The 16,216-nt window shown below is 39.0% G+C and overlaps 2 protein-coding genes across 4 annotated transcripts in view; one reads left to right on the top strand and one right to left on the bottom strand.

The window, feature by feature from the left end:
* Rpp25 (ribonuclease P protein subunit Rpp25) overlaps nucleotides 1-10,313 on the bottom strand; it is a 153,387-nt gene extending 143,074 nt beyond the window's left edge. The window contains exon 1 of one of the 3 annotated variants that reach the window (XM_073989099.1): nucleotides 10,166-10,313. The gene's annotated coding sequence lies outside the window, so the exon portion shown is untranslated. Of the gene's footprint in view, nucleotides 1-10,124 lie in introns of all 3 variants that reach the window. The other 2 variants (XM_073989097.1, XM_073989096.1) reach the window with 2 other exon arrangements.
* A 238-nt stretch (nucleotides 10,314-10,551) lies between these two features.
* On the top strand, nucleotides 10,552-15,861 carry LOC141405099 (peptidyl-prolyl cis-trans isomerase H). Its single transcript, XM_073989088.1, has 3 exons — nucleotides 10,552-10,745; nucleotides 11,088-11,264; nucleotides 15,476-15,861. The coding sequence occupies exons 1-3, from the start codon at nucleotides 10,662-10,664 to the stop codon at nucleotides 15,764-15,766; spliced, it is 552 nt and encodes a 183-aa protein (XP_073845189.1). The 5' UTR covers nucleotides 10,552-10,661; the 3' UTR covers nucleotides 15,767-15,861.
* The last annotated feature ends 355 nt before the right edge of the window (nucleotides 15,862-16,216 follow it).

Below are 16,216 nucleotides of genomic sequence, written 5' to 3'. Positions count from 1 at the left end.
TTGTTTAGATCAAGTGATTGTGATCCGGCTGGTTTAGGTATGGATGCCTTGACACCTGCAGCTGTACCTGTTAAAAGTGCATCAAGTTTAATCGGAAAAGAGACGATGAGGAAATTTTAATGGAACACGAATTAGACCAGACTGGCGAAAACCAGTCTACGGCTGACAGGACCGTAGTTGTAGGCGGGGAGGACATAGATGAGATCCTTAAAACTATCCATGATAGTCTAGAGAGACAAAGTAGGGAACTCCACGACCTGGCTGTAAAGGCTTGTCCCCGACAAGCAGAGTGGGGACATACTCGCGGAGGAATTACTACACAATCTGCCCCTTACTGATGATGAGCTGAACACCACGATGATTCCGGCCAAGTTTACTAGGGAGGATAGATGTGTATCTAATGAAGAGAGTATGGACCATGATGCTCAACCGGAGGCATGTCTGATTCCGACTGGTCCTATGTCGGCGCATTCCGACAAAAAGTTTCAAAAGAAGACTGCCACTGAAACGCTGGCCGACGATGGGAATCCAACAAAACACCAACAACAACTAGTGACTCTAAGGATGTACCTGCCCGTGAAGCATCAGATACAAGGCACTATAAACGTGCTGTATTGTATCTCCTCAAGTTCGTAGGATGAGATGCGAACATACATTCGGGCAGGGAGATCTACTTCGTTAGGAACAAGCTGAACTTTGTACGTACATTTCACAAAATTACCCACACACATCTCGTCCCGAGCTCAAGGTGGAAAGAATCTTCTTCCCGAACCAAGTAGTTGCTCAATCCGGAAACTCTTAAGGTGACGAGCAAAAAAGTAGAAGGGTGGAGTTCGACTCCACCCTTTTCCAAAACCGAACCCGAGCGAGAAGAAAGTGAAAAAGGTTATTGTGTGTACCCCAAAACGAACTGACACCGCTATGGGGGTCATTTAGTGAAGGGATCTGCCTCAAAGCCCGATTCTATTCCAAATGGCAAATGAGAAGCGGAAGGACCGGTGGTTAGGCCAACCGAGAAACCATCGTTATCTGGAAGGACGAACAATGCTCTACAGCACAAATCTGTGAAGCGCGTTCGATCTTTCGAAGGTCCACAACCTTCACCTAAGAAGACGATGACTTCGCGTTTGGTTAACCCATCAATCAAAGGAGAAAAAACGAAGTACAGAGAACGCATCATCATGGTCAAGGCATATACCAGATCGGCCCAGTGGAAACCGATGACGGTCTTCAGTTGGCAATCATCGACAGAGCTTACCCTGACGAGAGAATTAGCGAAAGTTGCCGGTATTCGGACTGCTATTGTCTGCGATGGCAAATCATGGGGGATCGACAGATTGGCAGCGGCTACCTACAAAAGTGTGTCAGGGTCATAAACTGTCTAAAAAAGAAATCGCGAGATTTCATTTTGCAGATGGTGAATGGTTTGGTGCACTCTGCGTTCTCCTTAACTGAGGTACCACCCAGAAGCATTTTTCCAGCATGGTTTCTCCCACTCACAGTAGATAAAGGACTTCTGTTGAGAATGCTGGAGTTGCAAAATACAAACCTCAATACATCCGGTTGGATCGTTATTAGCCTTACCCCTTGTAACGAGGATGGAGGAATGGTTTTAAGAGTAGCAGTTGATTCAGTTGGGGAGGTTTATTTTAGAGAGCGAAAACTGAACTTCGGTTCAGGATGGATTTGATTCCATCAAAATCCACCCCACGAAAATCAGTAAGAGTAGGGAAGCGGCATACGCCGTGCATTTTGCAGATCAGTTTGCAAAACCGCTGCCGCCAAACGACTCTTGTCTCTCACAAGCTCTGAAGTGACATTGCGTAGTTTCTGGACTAAGCAATGCCAATGTCAACGTCTAGAACTAGATATACTTATTCGTCTAGAACTAGATATACTAATGTTGTCCCGCAGTTTTATGAGTACTCTGCTGTGACACCCGAAGCTTTGCAAAGTGCTTTGAAGAACTGTGATTTTTCTGGTCTTTATAATGCGAATGATGTTGATCAGCAATTAAGCAACTCAGCAATTAATTATGAATGGTCGTAATGATGATTGGTTTAAATCTCCTCAAATTAAAAATTCACTTTCGCTCAGAGATTTGTCCTGGAAGACATATCTACATAGGCCAAGTGATGCAAACTAGCGTAGATATTGCAGAAATGACAATAAGACGAAGCGTGTGATAAAGCGGATCATAAGATCTTCAATGAAAAGACTGCTAAAGAAATATATTCCCTTTTAAATACATATGGTATTGGTATGGACATCGCCTCAGATCATTTTCTCCTAATAGCTGAACTTAAAATCATGCACAGGAAACAGAAACGCCAATCCATAGCCGCAGAACCGAAACGCCGCCCTTATAATACCAACAAACTTCAATCTGAAGAAACAAAACGCAACTTTCTGACCGGGTTCTCAATAAATCTCACAAGCATCGTATATTAACATAGAAGCTGAATGAAAGAAAATTAAAAACGCACTATGTTAAACTGCTTTTGAAATAGTGAATTTCCCCCGAAAAGAGCATAAAGAATGGTTATCCCAAGAATTTTGGAATCTCGTAGAGGAGTAAAGTCAATACGAAATTATTGTCGGAAAAAGATTCCCTAGAAAAATCAAAATTACAAGCGTAACTATCACAATTTGTTAAAAAGTGAAGAAACAAGCCAGAAACGATAAACGCAGTTTTATAAATGGTATGGCTGCCGAAGCCGAGGCAGCAGCAAGTCGTGGAGACTTACAAAAAGTTTTTAACATTACGAGAAAACTTTCGGGGAAAAGCAAAGTTCAAATGTACCGGTTAGAGACAAAAACGGAACTATTGTCGCAGACGCCCAGCTCAAAAGATGGAAGGAGCACTTTGAGCATATTCTTAATCGCGCTACTGAACCTGCTACCGAGTTAAACAACTACAGAGTTCAACGCCACACCAACAACCGCCCTACGGAATATACATATAAACTCAGATATCCCCTTCAATGAACGAAATAAAAGCGGCAATAGCGCAATTAAAAAAATGGTAAAGCAGCAGGTATCGACAACCTGCCTGCAGAATTCTACAAATGCGACCCAGAATATTTCGCCGAAATACTTAGGCCTCTAATAACCAAAATCTGGGAAACAGAAATGATTCCATCAGAATGGAAAGAAAGCCTTATTATAAAAATACCTAAGAAAGGGGACCTTAAACTTTGCAGCAACTGGAGAGGCATAGCTTTAACAACAACAATATGCAAATCCTTAACAGAATTACACTCAACCGCATACTTGATCCACTAGATAAATGTCTTCCCAAACTAACCGTTCCTGTCTGGACCAAATAAATAGTCTACGATCAATAATCAAGCAGTGCAACGAGTTCAACACGCCATTGTATTTAACATTCGTCGATTTTGAAAAAAGCCTTCGACGCTCTGAATAGAAATAAAATCTGGGAGGCACTTGAGAACAAAAGTGTCCCTACCAAAATAATAAACCTGATAAAAGCTCAATATACCAACTCAACCATGAGAATTTTTCACAACGGTAAAATTAGCGAAACATTCAAAACCATCAGCGGAGTTAAACAAGGATGTCTGCTTTCTCCGCTCCTTTTCATAACAACACTTGACGAAATATTGTCATATTCATCCAACCAAAACAAAAGTATCCCATGAAGGCTACATCATAACCTCGAAGATTTGGAATATGCAGACGACATCGTGCTACTTGCAACAACAAAAGAAAATATGCAATCTAAAATCAATCAACTATCTGAGCAAGCAGCAAAATTTGGACTGCACATAAATGCAGAAAAAACAAAGAGTATGCTGATTAAATCAAACCAAACCCCTTGATTCATTCTGAACGGGAAACTAATTGAAAATGTCAATAACTTCTGCTATCTAGGTAGCAACGTCAACCCTAGCGGCGGAGCAAATGATGATGTCGACATCCGCATTCAAAAAGCCAGAGGTGCATACTGCAGCCTAAATATTTGGAATTCTGATGCATATTCTCCAAAAACGAAACTGCACCTTTATAATGCCTGCGTCAAGTCAGTACTACAGTATGGATCTGAAACCTGGCTAGTGAACGAAAGAATTAAAAATAAACTGCAAGTTTTCACCAATAGATGTCTTCGCAACATTTTAAAAATATGGTGGCCAAGGACTATCTCTAATGAAGACCTCCTACAACTCGCTCAACAAGAAGATATTAACATACAAATAAAACGACGTAAATACAACTGGATCGGCCACACACTCCGTAGTAAGTCTTTTGATGATATTTGCCATGAAACACTGAGTTGGAATCACCAGGGTAATCGCAGCAGAGGACGGCCAAAAACCACCTGGCGAAGAACCAGTTTTAATGAAACCGGAAAAACATTGATCGCTGTTGATGTTGATCAACTGAATTCATGATTTGCCTCTTTTCAGAGAGGTAGCAGCAATACTTGTCAGCTCTTTTGGTGAATTTTCGTTTCGGACTGTTGGACTTGTGGAGATGTTTGATTCGTTTTCTTTGATAAAATCTAATGCAGTTGGTCCTGATGGTCTAACACTAAAGATTCTTAAAATAATGTTGCCTGTAATAGGTAACCCTATTCTTCACACCATTTTGTGTTTTTCTTCGATTCGTGTTCTCTAATTGCATCGGATCTCGCTTGTAGATATCGATATGTTTATACTGGTGGTAATCATGCGGGTTTATTGCCAGTCTTCAGGGGTGTGCCCTAAGGGTACGTTCTTGGGCCCTTATTGTTCATTATGTTTCTAAATGACTTTTTTGCTCATTTTCTTTCTTTTTCGTAGCGAAACCCTCATATTCGAATTCCAATGCTATTATTATCCTCATATTTGGAACATAAAAACTTTTAATTTTTCATCAATCACATTTCGGAAGAGGATGTTGGAGTATTTCATTTTAAATTACTCATAGTTTAGCCTAATTATATGGTAATTATTACCCATTTATTGCTCATATTTTCATTACAACGATAACCTTGTACATACCTTAATAAATTGATGTTTGTTAAATCATTAATTATGTAACTCGTATGTATAAATGTTATTGGAGTAGGTAGTTCAAATTCCTTTAAATGTTTTCTTACTTAGAAAATTGTCATGGCACAATTTGGAGTAGTCAAAACCCAATAATACAGTTTTTTTTATTAATTAGGTTTTTATACACTTCACCATATTATGGAGCATATATTAAGTTTCTTTTTCCGTTTGTAAGGCATTAAAATAATCATTTGCGACCCTATAAAGTATATATATTCTTGATTAGGGTAAAATTCTGAGCCGATCTATGCATGTCCGTCCGTCTGTGGTAATCACTCTAGCATCCACAAAAATGGAGATAGGACGGTGAAATTTTGGGAAGATGTGCCTTTTGTTTGCAGGTAGGTCAAGATCGATGAGTTTTAATAACAACTTTTAATGGACTTTATGCTTGAAAATTCTTCGGTCCATTGTCAAACCGAGGAGGATTTTAAATTTATCAACAGATTTTGTCTGCAACCTTTCGTTTCTCTTACGGACTTTGTCTGATTTTTTCGCCCATTGCATTTTAAATTAAAAAAAGTTTCTGTAAGGATGTGTACAATTTAAAAGTCCTTTTACTCATAATTATGCACAGTATTTTGTTTGCTTTGGAGTAGTTTAGCATCCCGTCCTTAATATTTTTAAGCTACAATTTGTTATTTTAACATAAAATGTAGTATACAGACCTAAGATCGAAAGACCGGGCATTAAAATTGAAATAAATTGAAATAACGTTCGATAGCATGTAGTAGTCCGCGCAAGCCCCAACTATCTGCAATAAGATCCAAAGTAGGAACAAGGTGTTAACGTCGCTGTTCGACAGCACTTTTTTCCCCCGGCTTCTTATGCCTCAGATGAAATTGTGCAATTTTCCGGAAATATCATTTACCTAAAATGATCAATATGATTGATAAGACGTCAATCTAAACGAGCCCCCATCACATCAATTAAAATTCATTAAAATAAATGTTATGTGCCGCCAGATGTGATGTGTGCATTGGAAATGTGTCTTAATCACACATTTTACGGACCATCGTACATGTACATATGACATTTACACACGTAAAGTATATAAACAATTTAATTAAATTCTTAGCATCACTGTCAGACATTTGCGTTTTGATTGTTTGAATTAGAAAAATAATATGAAACAGACAGTGGTAGGTGCTGAAGTCAAAAGCGTGGTTCTAAAGAATTGCCAAAGGCCAACCTATGACATGAAGGTTATCATTAATGGAGTGTCTAAACAAGCACCTCAGTGCTGCATTCTGAAACCAACTTACCCGATGTTGCATCCTCTCATCTTCAGAGAATTAAAACATAATTGGATGGGATAGGATCATAATAAAGGTCTTGGGCATTTATTATCCAGCGGGTTGTCTGAAATTCTTTAGACCTCTACAGTTTCTCATAGCGATGCATTCCTATATTTTATGAGAATTTTTGTGTGACTTATACATCCTATTGAATGTCACTCCAACGTTTATGGGATAAGAGATTTTATACGATCATACACTCTTCTCTTACCGGTTAAAAAAGCTTGTACAGCTCTTTAGCTCAGTCAACGTTATATCAACAAACATCACTGAAGTCCTATCCTCCTTTCTCTCACTATACGAGAGTGACTTAATCGTTGTGCACAGTTTGCTAATATCGGCTCTAATGTTGGAAAACTTCAGTCATTTGGCCACCTTTTTCCGCTTATGCTAAGTGACCAACATATTGATCTCTATTGTTAGCTTCTATTAGTTGGTCAAAGCGTATCACGTTCATTTGATATTACTGCCGGCTCTGCCGTGAAATTTGGTATTATTTTAGAATTTCGAGCAGCAAGGTGCGTAGCGTGTCCCAGTGTCCCGTTCTTCTAACCAAACATAAGACGTTTTGAGCAGTTCTCTGAAGCTGTGGTCGGTTGAATACTCTGAAATTTGGTCAATTAGTTTTCTCATGGTAGATGAAAGCGCGGCTTTCAGAGGTCATAAAGTCGAGTGATCCGCTGTTAAAGGCGATTTTCGGGAGATGATCCGACCCAAGAAAAATTACCTAATTTATCAGACCATAAGACCCGGTTGTGTCTGACAAACTGTTAAACTTTCTACTAATCAATCCCAAGGCATATGGTTCTTTCGTACCGGATTGACCCGAAACCATAGTGTTTCGGCCAGCGACTGCCAACCCAGCATCAAACCTATGCATCTACGCTGCTGCAACCACCACTTTCTACTAATCACCGTGCAGAGCATGTAGTTTTTGATCTGACATCAGACTGACTATCACCGACGAAGTCAGAAGTTCACATTTTGTCCGTTTGTCGGATGACAACGACTCGATGGGGGCTGTTCGCCCAGTATAATGCCAAAGAGTCCCCATTACTGAAGTCCCTCATATGGGCTAGGCATTATCTGTTGCATATCACCGATGTTTGTTGTTGTTGTAACAGTAACAGCTCTGGGTCTATCTCCAGTTTAAGGAATTTGGCTGCTTCGATGGATTGTGGCCACAAAGCTACTCGAATTAGTTGAGCAGGTTTGGCAGGACTGTTGAAAAGGTACTGTGTGTCGTGCGGACCTGTGCCGCTTGCTGGCCAGATGTTTGGCACGGTCATACATCCTTGCCATGTAGGAATTTAGACGGCTGCACCATCCCGAGAGTAGTTTGGACTAATCTGATTTGTTGTTGTAGCGGCATGAAACCTACGCTGAAGCATAGGTTTGATGCTGGATTGGCAACCGCTGACCGAAACACTAAGGTCAATCCGGTACCAAAGAACCCGCTGCCGTGGTATTGACTCTGGTTTGTTGTCCTCATGTAGATGGTGGTTCACTGAAGGCATGAATAGGCGCCATGTTGCAGTTCCCAAGGCAGCATTCGGACAAGATTGAATATTTTTCCGTCCGTTGCACTTATTCGTAGACCACACTGGCGCCGCATACCGCGTTATATGTGATCAACAAGGTTTCTTTATCTGCAACCCGAGTGCTGCCGTCTAAGAACTTGAGGACATTGTTTCTACATCTCAGCTTGTCGCACAACAGAGCACGGATTTACTCGCGAGTGAAAATTTGGGAGGAGGTGGCCTTTTTTGAACAATTTTTTTGGTGGGTGTGGGTCAATTTTTTTTTTTTTTTTTTTTGAGTGTAAGTTTTTGTTTGTTGGTAGGGAGGGAGCAAGTCCCTCCTCAACTTGCGTTAATTCGAGAAGAGTTTCACTAGCGAGTTTCCGGCACATAGTTGTGGCATGATGCTGTTTTAGCAACCAACTCAGTGCTCACCTCTGCAGCAAATAGTGAAAAAAGTGGCGGTAAATTTAGTGTCGGATATTTGCACATTTCTTGCTCGAAAGTTTGTGTGTGGTGGATGCTTATGTGACAGATAGTACACATCCATATTTGCCAGGATTTTCCTCCGTCCCTACCCAAAAGAATTCAGAGCAGGCACTCTGCTCTCAAAACAGAGGATATGGATCTAATTATAACTTCAATAAAAAATGAGGCGGAAATACCATATGAAGCTTAGTTGGGGTAAAAAGTCTTTCGTTTGTCGAGGCAGCTGTCGTTCAGCTTATGACCCCCTTCTTCTTGACATGTCTTAGGAGCACTAATTACACGATACATATTTTTTGCAGCTTTGCAGGCTTAAAAGTTCTGTAAATACACTACATTTGATCTCATTATTTTGAATAGCAACCACAACAATATGAAATATTTTGCAATATGTTCAGAAGTGTTACAAATTACAAATTTCCCCGCCAAAGTCCGCCCATCACCAAAAAAGGGAACTCCTTTCCTTTACCGACCCAACGCAGAAAATTGTGAAAAAATTACCACAGTTAGTGTTTTTTTATCCCGATTCCAACCATGTATTGCTATTGATGCGGAAATGTGTACTTCCCGAGATATAGGCCTCAAAAGATCCACAAAGGCCCTAACCTACAACAAAATTTTCTTTTAAATTAAAAATTTTCCGATAAATAGCCGGCCTTCGGCCGGGATTTAAGACTTTCTCCTATGGACAGGTGCAAATCTCGGGAATGGGAACAAAATTTTCTTTTAAATTAAATATTTTTGTCTTAATAGGCGACCTTCGGCCGCGATTTAAGACTTTCTCCTATGGACAGGTGCAAATCTCGGGAACGGGGACAAAATTTTCTTTTAAATTTAATATTTTTGTAGGCCTATATCTCGGGAAGTATACATACCCTTCAACAAAATAATACATGAAATCAGTACAAACATCACTATTTGTGGTAATTTTTTAATAATTTTCTGCGGTGGTTTGCAAAAATTTTAGACTAGGGCCTTTGTGAAACTTTGGAGGCGCATATCTTGGGAAGTATATGTTTCCGCAACAAAAGCAATACATCGTTGGATTCGGTGTAAAAAGTACTATCTGTAGTAATTTTTTAATAATTTTCTGCGGTGGTTTGCCAACATTTTAGACTAGGGCCTTTGTGGAACTTTGGAGACCCATATCTCGGGAAGTATACATTTCCGCAACAAAAGCAATACACGGTTGGAATCGGGATAAAAAGCACTATCTGTGGTAATTTTTTCATAATTTTCTGAGGTGGGTCGGTAAAGGAAAGATAAGCCGTTGGCGACATTTCCTGAGTATTTAAGTCATGTAAAACTTCTCTACAAGTGGTGTCTTAAGACACGCCGATCGGACTCGGCGATAAACTGTAGGTCCCATATCATTGAGCTAATATGAATCGGGGTGCAATCATTGTACCCTTGTCCAGGGAAGTATTCACTGACACAACAGGGCGCCAAGCGCTATAAAGAGTGCTATAAAGGGTAAACATGACAAAGAGATCTGCATATTTCATTATATGTAGGTGCATAGACATCAAAGGAACTAATCATTTCATTCATTTAATTTCACTTATTATCAAGATTTGAAAAAGGCGGTTCCACAAGCCTCAGTTCTTAATTTGAAATCTATTTTTAATAATTTCATTTTTTAACAACTTTGCAGGAAGATGCTATTCAAATAATTGCAACCGCCGCAACCGTCAACAAAAAGCCCCGGACATGTTGTATACAATAATTGGTACTTATAAATAAAATAAATTATTAAAAAGACTTGCCACTATTTAATTTTTTCTTAAAATTTTAATTCGAAACTCACAAACTTAATTTTCCGTGTATTTAAGTATTTAAACAACTGAAAACATAAACAAACCGTCGTAAATGTTTTTGTTTTGATTGCACGTGAAAAACAGCTGATCGTTTCGTTGACAAGGTACATCACTAAATAAAGGCGTCTTACGTCTGGGCGATCAGAAATAAAACAACTATCGCAATATGAAAATTATCTTCCAGAAAGTAAAACTAAATAAATTATTAATGTACTGATTGTTCTGGAAAAATACAGAAATAACTAATACATATGTATTTAAATAAAAACAAGAAATAAAATCAAACCGGGCGTTGAGAGCCAGAGAGAATAAAAGTGCAGCATCTCATTGTGAATTGCATGTGTGAGAAGAAGAAGCAATGTAAACAAATAACACATTTATTTTTACCGGCAGGCATTTATACGTTTGTTATTTACGTTTATATATTAAATATAATAAGATACAATAGAATAAATCAATTATATTTTAAATAAAAAACATACTACTATGCCAACCTGGAATCAAATACAATCACAATTAAGAAATCCCAATAATCCAGTGGTTTTCTTTGATGTGTCAGTGGGAACAACAGTAAGTAAAAAAAACAAGCTTAAATGTCGTTTAGGGGCACCTCTCGGATCGGACTGAAATTTTTACAGTAGATAGCCCTTGGCACCCTGAATTCAACGATATGTAATTTTCCCGGGGAAGTCCATACTTCCCGAGATTGGCTCTTGACATTTTACAATTCTAAAGTGGGCATTATGGGCATCGTTTTAAAGGCTTATACTATTTTACACCTGTTTATAGGAGATTGTGTTAAATTCACAGTAGGGCTACCTATGTTAAAAATTTCAGCACGATCCGATAAACGACACTTGTTCCTTAAAAAAAATTCAAAGCTTTCTTAATTTGTACTCGTTTTAATTACAGGAAATTGGACGCATGATATTTGAATTGTTTGCCGATACGGTACCCAAAACAGCGGAGAATTTTCGACAATTTTGCACAGGTGAATATCAACCTGATGGAGTGCCTTTGGGTTACAAAGGAGCCAGTTTTCATCGTGTCATTAAGGACTTTATGATACAAGGTGGTGATTTTGTTCATGTAAGTTGGCATTTGTGCCTTTGAATATACATATTTAAGACAATAATCTGCAAAAACTAGCAAAACAAACTCTCCGACAAAATTTTCAGAGATGTAGGTATTTGATGAAGATGACTGCACTCGGAAAATGTTGTAATGTAATGTCAATTTCCGGAGTATTTCAGTCATGTAAAACTTCTCTTATCTTCTTAAGATACGCCGTTCAGAGTCGGCGATAAACAGTAGGTCCCACATCAGTGAGATCTGAACGGAGGTACACTCATTGATATGAGGGAAATCACCCTTGTCCCTTCGGTATAAGACTGTTTAGTTATGTTTGTCCGTCCTGGCTGGCTGGTGCGCATAACTGTAGAACGGATCAACCGATTCGGTTTAAAATTTTGTCCAAACCAGTGGCTTTGGGTTTCAAATGTCAATTCCATAGTGTAAAGGTAAAAAAAATCCCCATAAAGAAGGTTAACTCGACAAAAAGCTTTAGTGCAAACGCCGTTTTAGTTTAAGTTCGAAGATAAACCATATGGGTCCACTCCTTCCGGTATCTCCCCCACAAAAGCTCCACATTTTCGAAAAAATGGTGCGCACGAATTGGTCATAAATTTGTATATGGAATTGGTCATAAATTTGTATATGGAATTGGTCATAAATTTGTATATGGACTAAATCGGTATTCTCCTTTCTGTACCTCCCAGTTCAACAGTTCGTCTCAGATCGTTTTGAAATTGTTTGCAACAAGTTCTTTTTGGGGGTACTGTTACGACGGTGTAATTTTTCGCGTGCAAGTCCATGTTTCCTTAGATATTGGGTCTATGGAAGCATCTTTTTTTTCAGAAGGGGTCTATAGAAGCCCGTTTTATTTCACAAAGGGTCTATAGCGGCACCCTTTCTTTCAGGAATGGTATATTGAAGCCCGCTTTCTTTGAGAAAGGGTCTATAGAAGACCACTTTCTTCAGAATGGGTCTATGCAGAACCTTTTGTTTGGGAAAGGGCCTACAGAAGCACCCTTTCCTTAAGAAAGAGCCTACAGAAGCACCCTTTCCTTAAGAAAGGGCCTACAGAAGCACCCTTTCCTTAAGAAAGGGCCTACAGAAGCACCCTTTCCTTAGGAAAGGGTCGACAGAAGCACCCTTTCATTTAGAAACGGTCAAAAGAAGCACCCTTTCTTTAGGAAATGGTCTGCACTCTTTCTTTAAGAACAGACCTCCAGAAGCATCCTTTCTTTCAGATGGGGTTTATAGAAGCACCCTTTCTTTCAGATGGGATTTATAGAAGCACCCTTTCTTTCAAATGGGGTTTATAGAAGCACCCTTTCTTTCAGATGGGTTTATAGAAGCACCCTTTCTTTCAAATGGGGTTTATAGAAGCACCCTTTCTTTCAGATGGGGTTTATAGAAGCACCCTTTCATTCAGATGGGGTTTATAGAAGCACCCTTTCTTTCAAATGGGGTTTATAGAAGCACCCTTTCTTTCAGATGGGGTTTATAGAAGCACCCTTTCTTTCAGATGGGGTTTATAGAAGCACCCTTTCTTTCAGATGGGGTTTATAGAAGCACCCTTTCTTTCAGATGGGGTTTATAGAAGCACCCTTTCTTTCAGATGGGGTTTATAGAAGCACCCTTTCTTTCAGATGGGGTTTATAGAAGCACCCTTTCTTTCAGATGGGGTTTATAGAAGCACACTTTCTTTCAGATGGGGTTTATAGAAGCACCCTTTCTTTCAGATGGGGTTTATAGAAGCACCCTTTCTTTCAGATGGGGTTTATAGAAGCACCCTTTCTTTCAGATGGGGTTTATAGAAGCACCCTTTCTTTCAGATGGGGTTTATAGAAGCACCCTTTCTTTCAGATGGGGTTTATACAAGCACCCTTTCTTTCAAATGGGGTTTATAGAAGCACCCTTTCTTTCAGATGGGGTTTATAGAAGCACCCTTTCTTTCAGATGGGGTTTATAGAAGCACCCTTTCTTTCAGATGGGGTTTATAGAAGCACCCTTTCTTTCAGATGGGGTTTATAGAAGCACCCCTTTCAGATGGGGTTTATAGAAGCACCCCTTTCAGATGGGGTTTATAGAAGCACCCTTTCTTTCAGATGGGGTTTATAGAAGCACCCTTTCTTTCAGATGGGGTTTATAGAAGCACCCTTTCTTTCAGATGGGGTTTATAGAAGCACCCTTTCTTTCAGATGGGGTTTATAGAAGCACCCTTTCTTTCAGATGGGGTTTATAGAAGCACCCTTTCTTTCAGATGGGGTTTATAGAAGCACCCTTTCTTTCAGATGGGGTTTATAGAAGCACCCTTTCTTTTAGAAATGTCTGTAAAAGTACCCTTTCTTTCGGTAAGGGTCTATAGAAGCACACTTTCTTTTAGTAAGGGTCTATATAATCACCGCTTTCTGTCAGAAATGTCTGTAGAAGCACCCTTTCTTTCAGAAATGTCTGTAGAAGCACCCTTTATTTCAGAAATGTCTGTAGAAGCACCCTTTCTTTCGAAAAGGGTCTATAGAAGCACCCTTTCTTTCGAAAAGGGTCTATAGAAGCACCCTTTCTTTCGAAAAGGGTCTATAGAAGCACCCTTTCTTTCGAAAAGGGTCTATAGAAGCACCCTTTCTTTCGAAAAGGGTCTATAGAAGCACCCTTTCTTTCGAAAAGGGTCTATAGAAGCAACCTTTCTCTCGAAAACGGTCTATAGAAGCAGCCTTTCTCTCGAAAACGGTCTATAGAAGCAGCCTTTCTTTCGAAAATGGTATATAGGAGGACCCTTTCTTTCGAAAAGGGTATATAGGAGGACCCTTTCTTTCGAAAAGGGTCTATAGAAGCAGCCTTTCTTTCGGAAAAGGTCTATAGAAGCACCCTTTCATTCCGAAAGGGTATATAGAAGCACCCTTTCTTTCAAAAAGGGTCTATAGAAGCACCCTTTCTTTCAAAAAGGGTCTATAGAAGCACCCTTTCTTTCAAAAAGGGTCTATAGAAGCACCCTTTCTTTCAAAAAGGGTCTATAGAAGCACCCTTTCTTTCAAAAAGGGTCTATAGAAGCACCCTTTCTTTCAAAAAGGGTCTATAGAAGCACCCTTTCTTTCAAAAAGGGTCTATAGAAGCACCCTTTCTTTCAAAAAGGGTCTATAGAAGCACCCTTTCTTTCAAAAAGGGTCTATAGAAGCACCCTTTCTTTCAAAAAGGGTCTATAGAAGCACCATTTCTTTCAAAAAGGGTCTATAGAAGCACCATTTCTTTCAAAAAGGGTCTATAGAAGCACCCTTTCTTTCAAAAAGGGTCTATAGAAGCACCCTTTCTTTCAAAAAGTGTCTATAGAAGCACCCTTTCTTTTAAAAAGGGTCTATAGAAGCACCCTTTCTTTCAAAAAGGGTCTATAGAAGCACCATTTCTTTCAAAAAGGGTCTATAGAAGCACCCTTTCTTTCAAAAAGGGTCTATAGAAGCACCCTTTCTTTCAAAAAGGGTCTATAGAAGCACCCTTTCTTTCAAAAAGGGTCTATAGAAGCACCCTTTCTTTCAAAAAGGGTCTATAGAAGCACCCTTTCTTTCAAAAAAGGGTCTATAGAAGCACCGTTTCTTTCAAAAAGGGTCTATAGAAGCACCCTTTCTTTCAAAAAGGGTCTATAGAAGCACCCTTTCTTTTAGTAAGAGTCTATAAATGACCCTTTCTTTTAGTAAGGTTCTATAGATGTACCCTTTCTTTTGGTAAGGTTGTATAGGTGTACCCTTTCTTTTAGTAAGGTTCTATAGAAGTACCCTTTCTTTCAGAAAGGGTCTATAGAAGCACCTTTCTTTTAGAAAGTTTCTAAAGAAGCACCCTTTCTTTCCGAAAGGGTCTATAGAAGCACCCTTTTTTTCAGAAAGAGTATATAGAAGCTCCATTTTTTCAGAAAGGGTATATAGAAGCCCGATTTCTTTCAGAAAGGCTGTAAAGTAGCACCCTTTCCTTTAAAAAAGATATATAGAAGCCCGCTTTCATTCAAAAAGAGTCTCTAGAAGCCCTCTATCTTTCAGAAAGGGTCTATGGAAGCAACCTTTTTCTTTCAGTAAGTGTCTATAAAGAGCGACTTTGGAGGGTCTTCTGTCCATAAAATACCTTCTTTATAATTGTTAATATTATTGTGTTTTTTTTTTTTTTTTTTTTTTTTTTGTTTAATCGGAGAGTTTTTACTAATCTAAAGTTAAGCCAACAGTTTTTATAACCCCAATATCCTTTCTTTTTAGGGCGATGGTACCGGTGTCATGAGCATTTATGGCAATACATTCTCTGATGAAAACTTCACACTGAAACACGATAGTCCCGGCCTCCTGTCAATGGCCAATAGTGGTAAAGATACAAACGGGTGTCAGTTTTTTATTACATGTGCAAAATGTAATTTCTTAGATGGCAAGCATGTAGTGTTCGGCCGTGTCCTTGATGGCCTGTTGATAATGCGTAAAATTGAAAATGTACCAACTGGACCAAATAATAAACCCAAGCTGCCGGTTATCATATCACAATGTGGACAAATGTAAAATGTAGTTTGTTGTGTAGATTTACTTTTGACATGAATAAATGTAAAGCCGATTTTTGTACATATATTAATAAATACTGAAAGGAGTATTAAAAATCATTCATGAGAAAATTAAAAAAATTCACCCAAGAGATTTGATCTCTCTAGATCATATTGTGCATCCAAACAATTATCAGCAGCCAATTATTATTTGTATGACTACGATTACGCTGAAACCTAAACAGCTCAAGGCAAGGGCGTCATCATCCTTGCAGAGTCAACTTGGGTTAATAGTTATGTTTCGGGCCTATCCGGTACTTTTAAATATCAAGGATCTCCCACAAGTGAAATGTTCACAATTTGGCGTTTTCTTTTTACCAAATTCATCGAAGTCTTCATAATTCCCTTTCTATAGAAAAACATAAAAGGCCCTGTAGCCCCAAAAAAAGACAATCAAAATTAATAAAAAACA

The sequence above is a fragment of the Musca autumnalis genome, unplaced genomic scaffold (genome assembly GCF_047663935.1).
Source record: "Musca autumnalis isolate F117 unplaced genomic scaffold, ASM4766393v1 scaffold_5, whole genome shotgun sequence".
Lineage (NCBI taxonomy): Eukaryota > Metazoa > Arthropoda > Insecta > Diptera > Muscidae > Musca > Musca autumnalis.
Note: the sequence above shows the minus strand (reverse complement) of the source record. Positions and strands in the feature narration are given on the sequence as shown.

What these genes read in the sequence shown, in the direction of transcription:
- LOC141405099 (XM_073989088.1), top strand. Translation starts at nt 10,662, where the DNA reads ATGCCAACCTGGAATCAAATACAATCACAATTAAGAAATCCCAATAAT. An exon ending in ATGTGTCAGTGGGAACAACA is followed by an intron (nt 10,746 to 11,087) that starts GTAAGTAAAAAA and finishes TTTTAATTACAG; the next exon opens with GAAATTGGACGCATGATATT. An exon ending in AAGGTGGTGATTTTGTTCAT is followed by an intron (nt 11,265 to 15,475) that starts GTAAGTTGGCAT and finishes CTTTCTTTTTAG; the next exon opens with GGCGATGGTACCGGTGTCAT.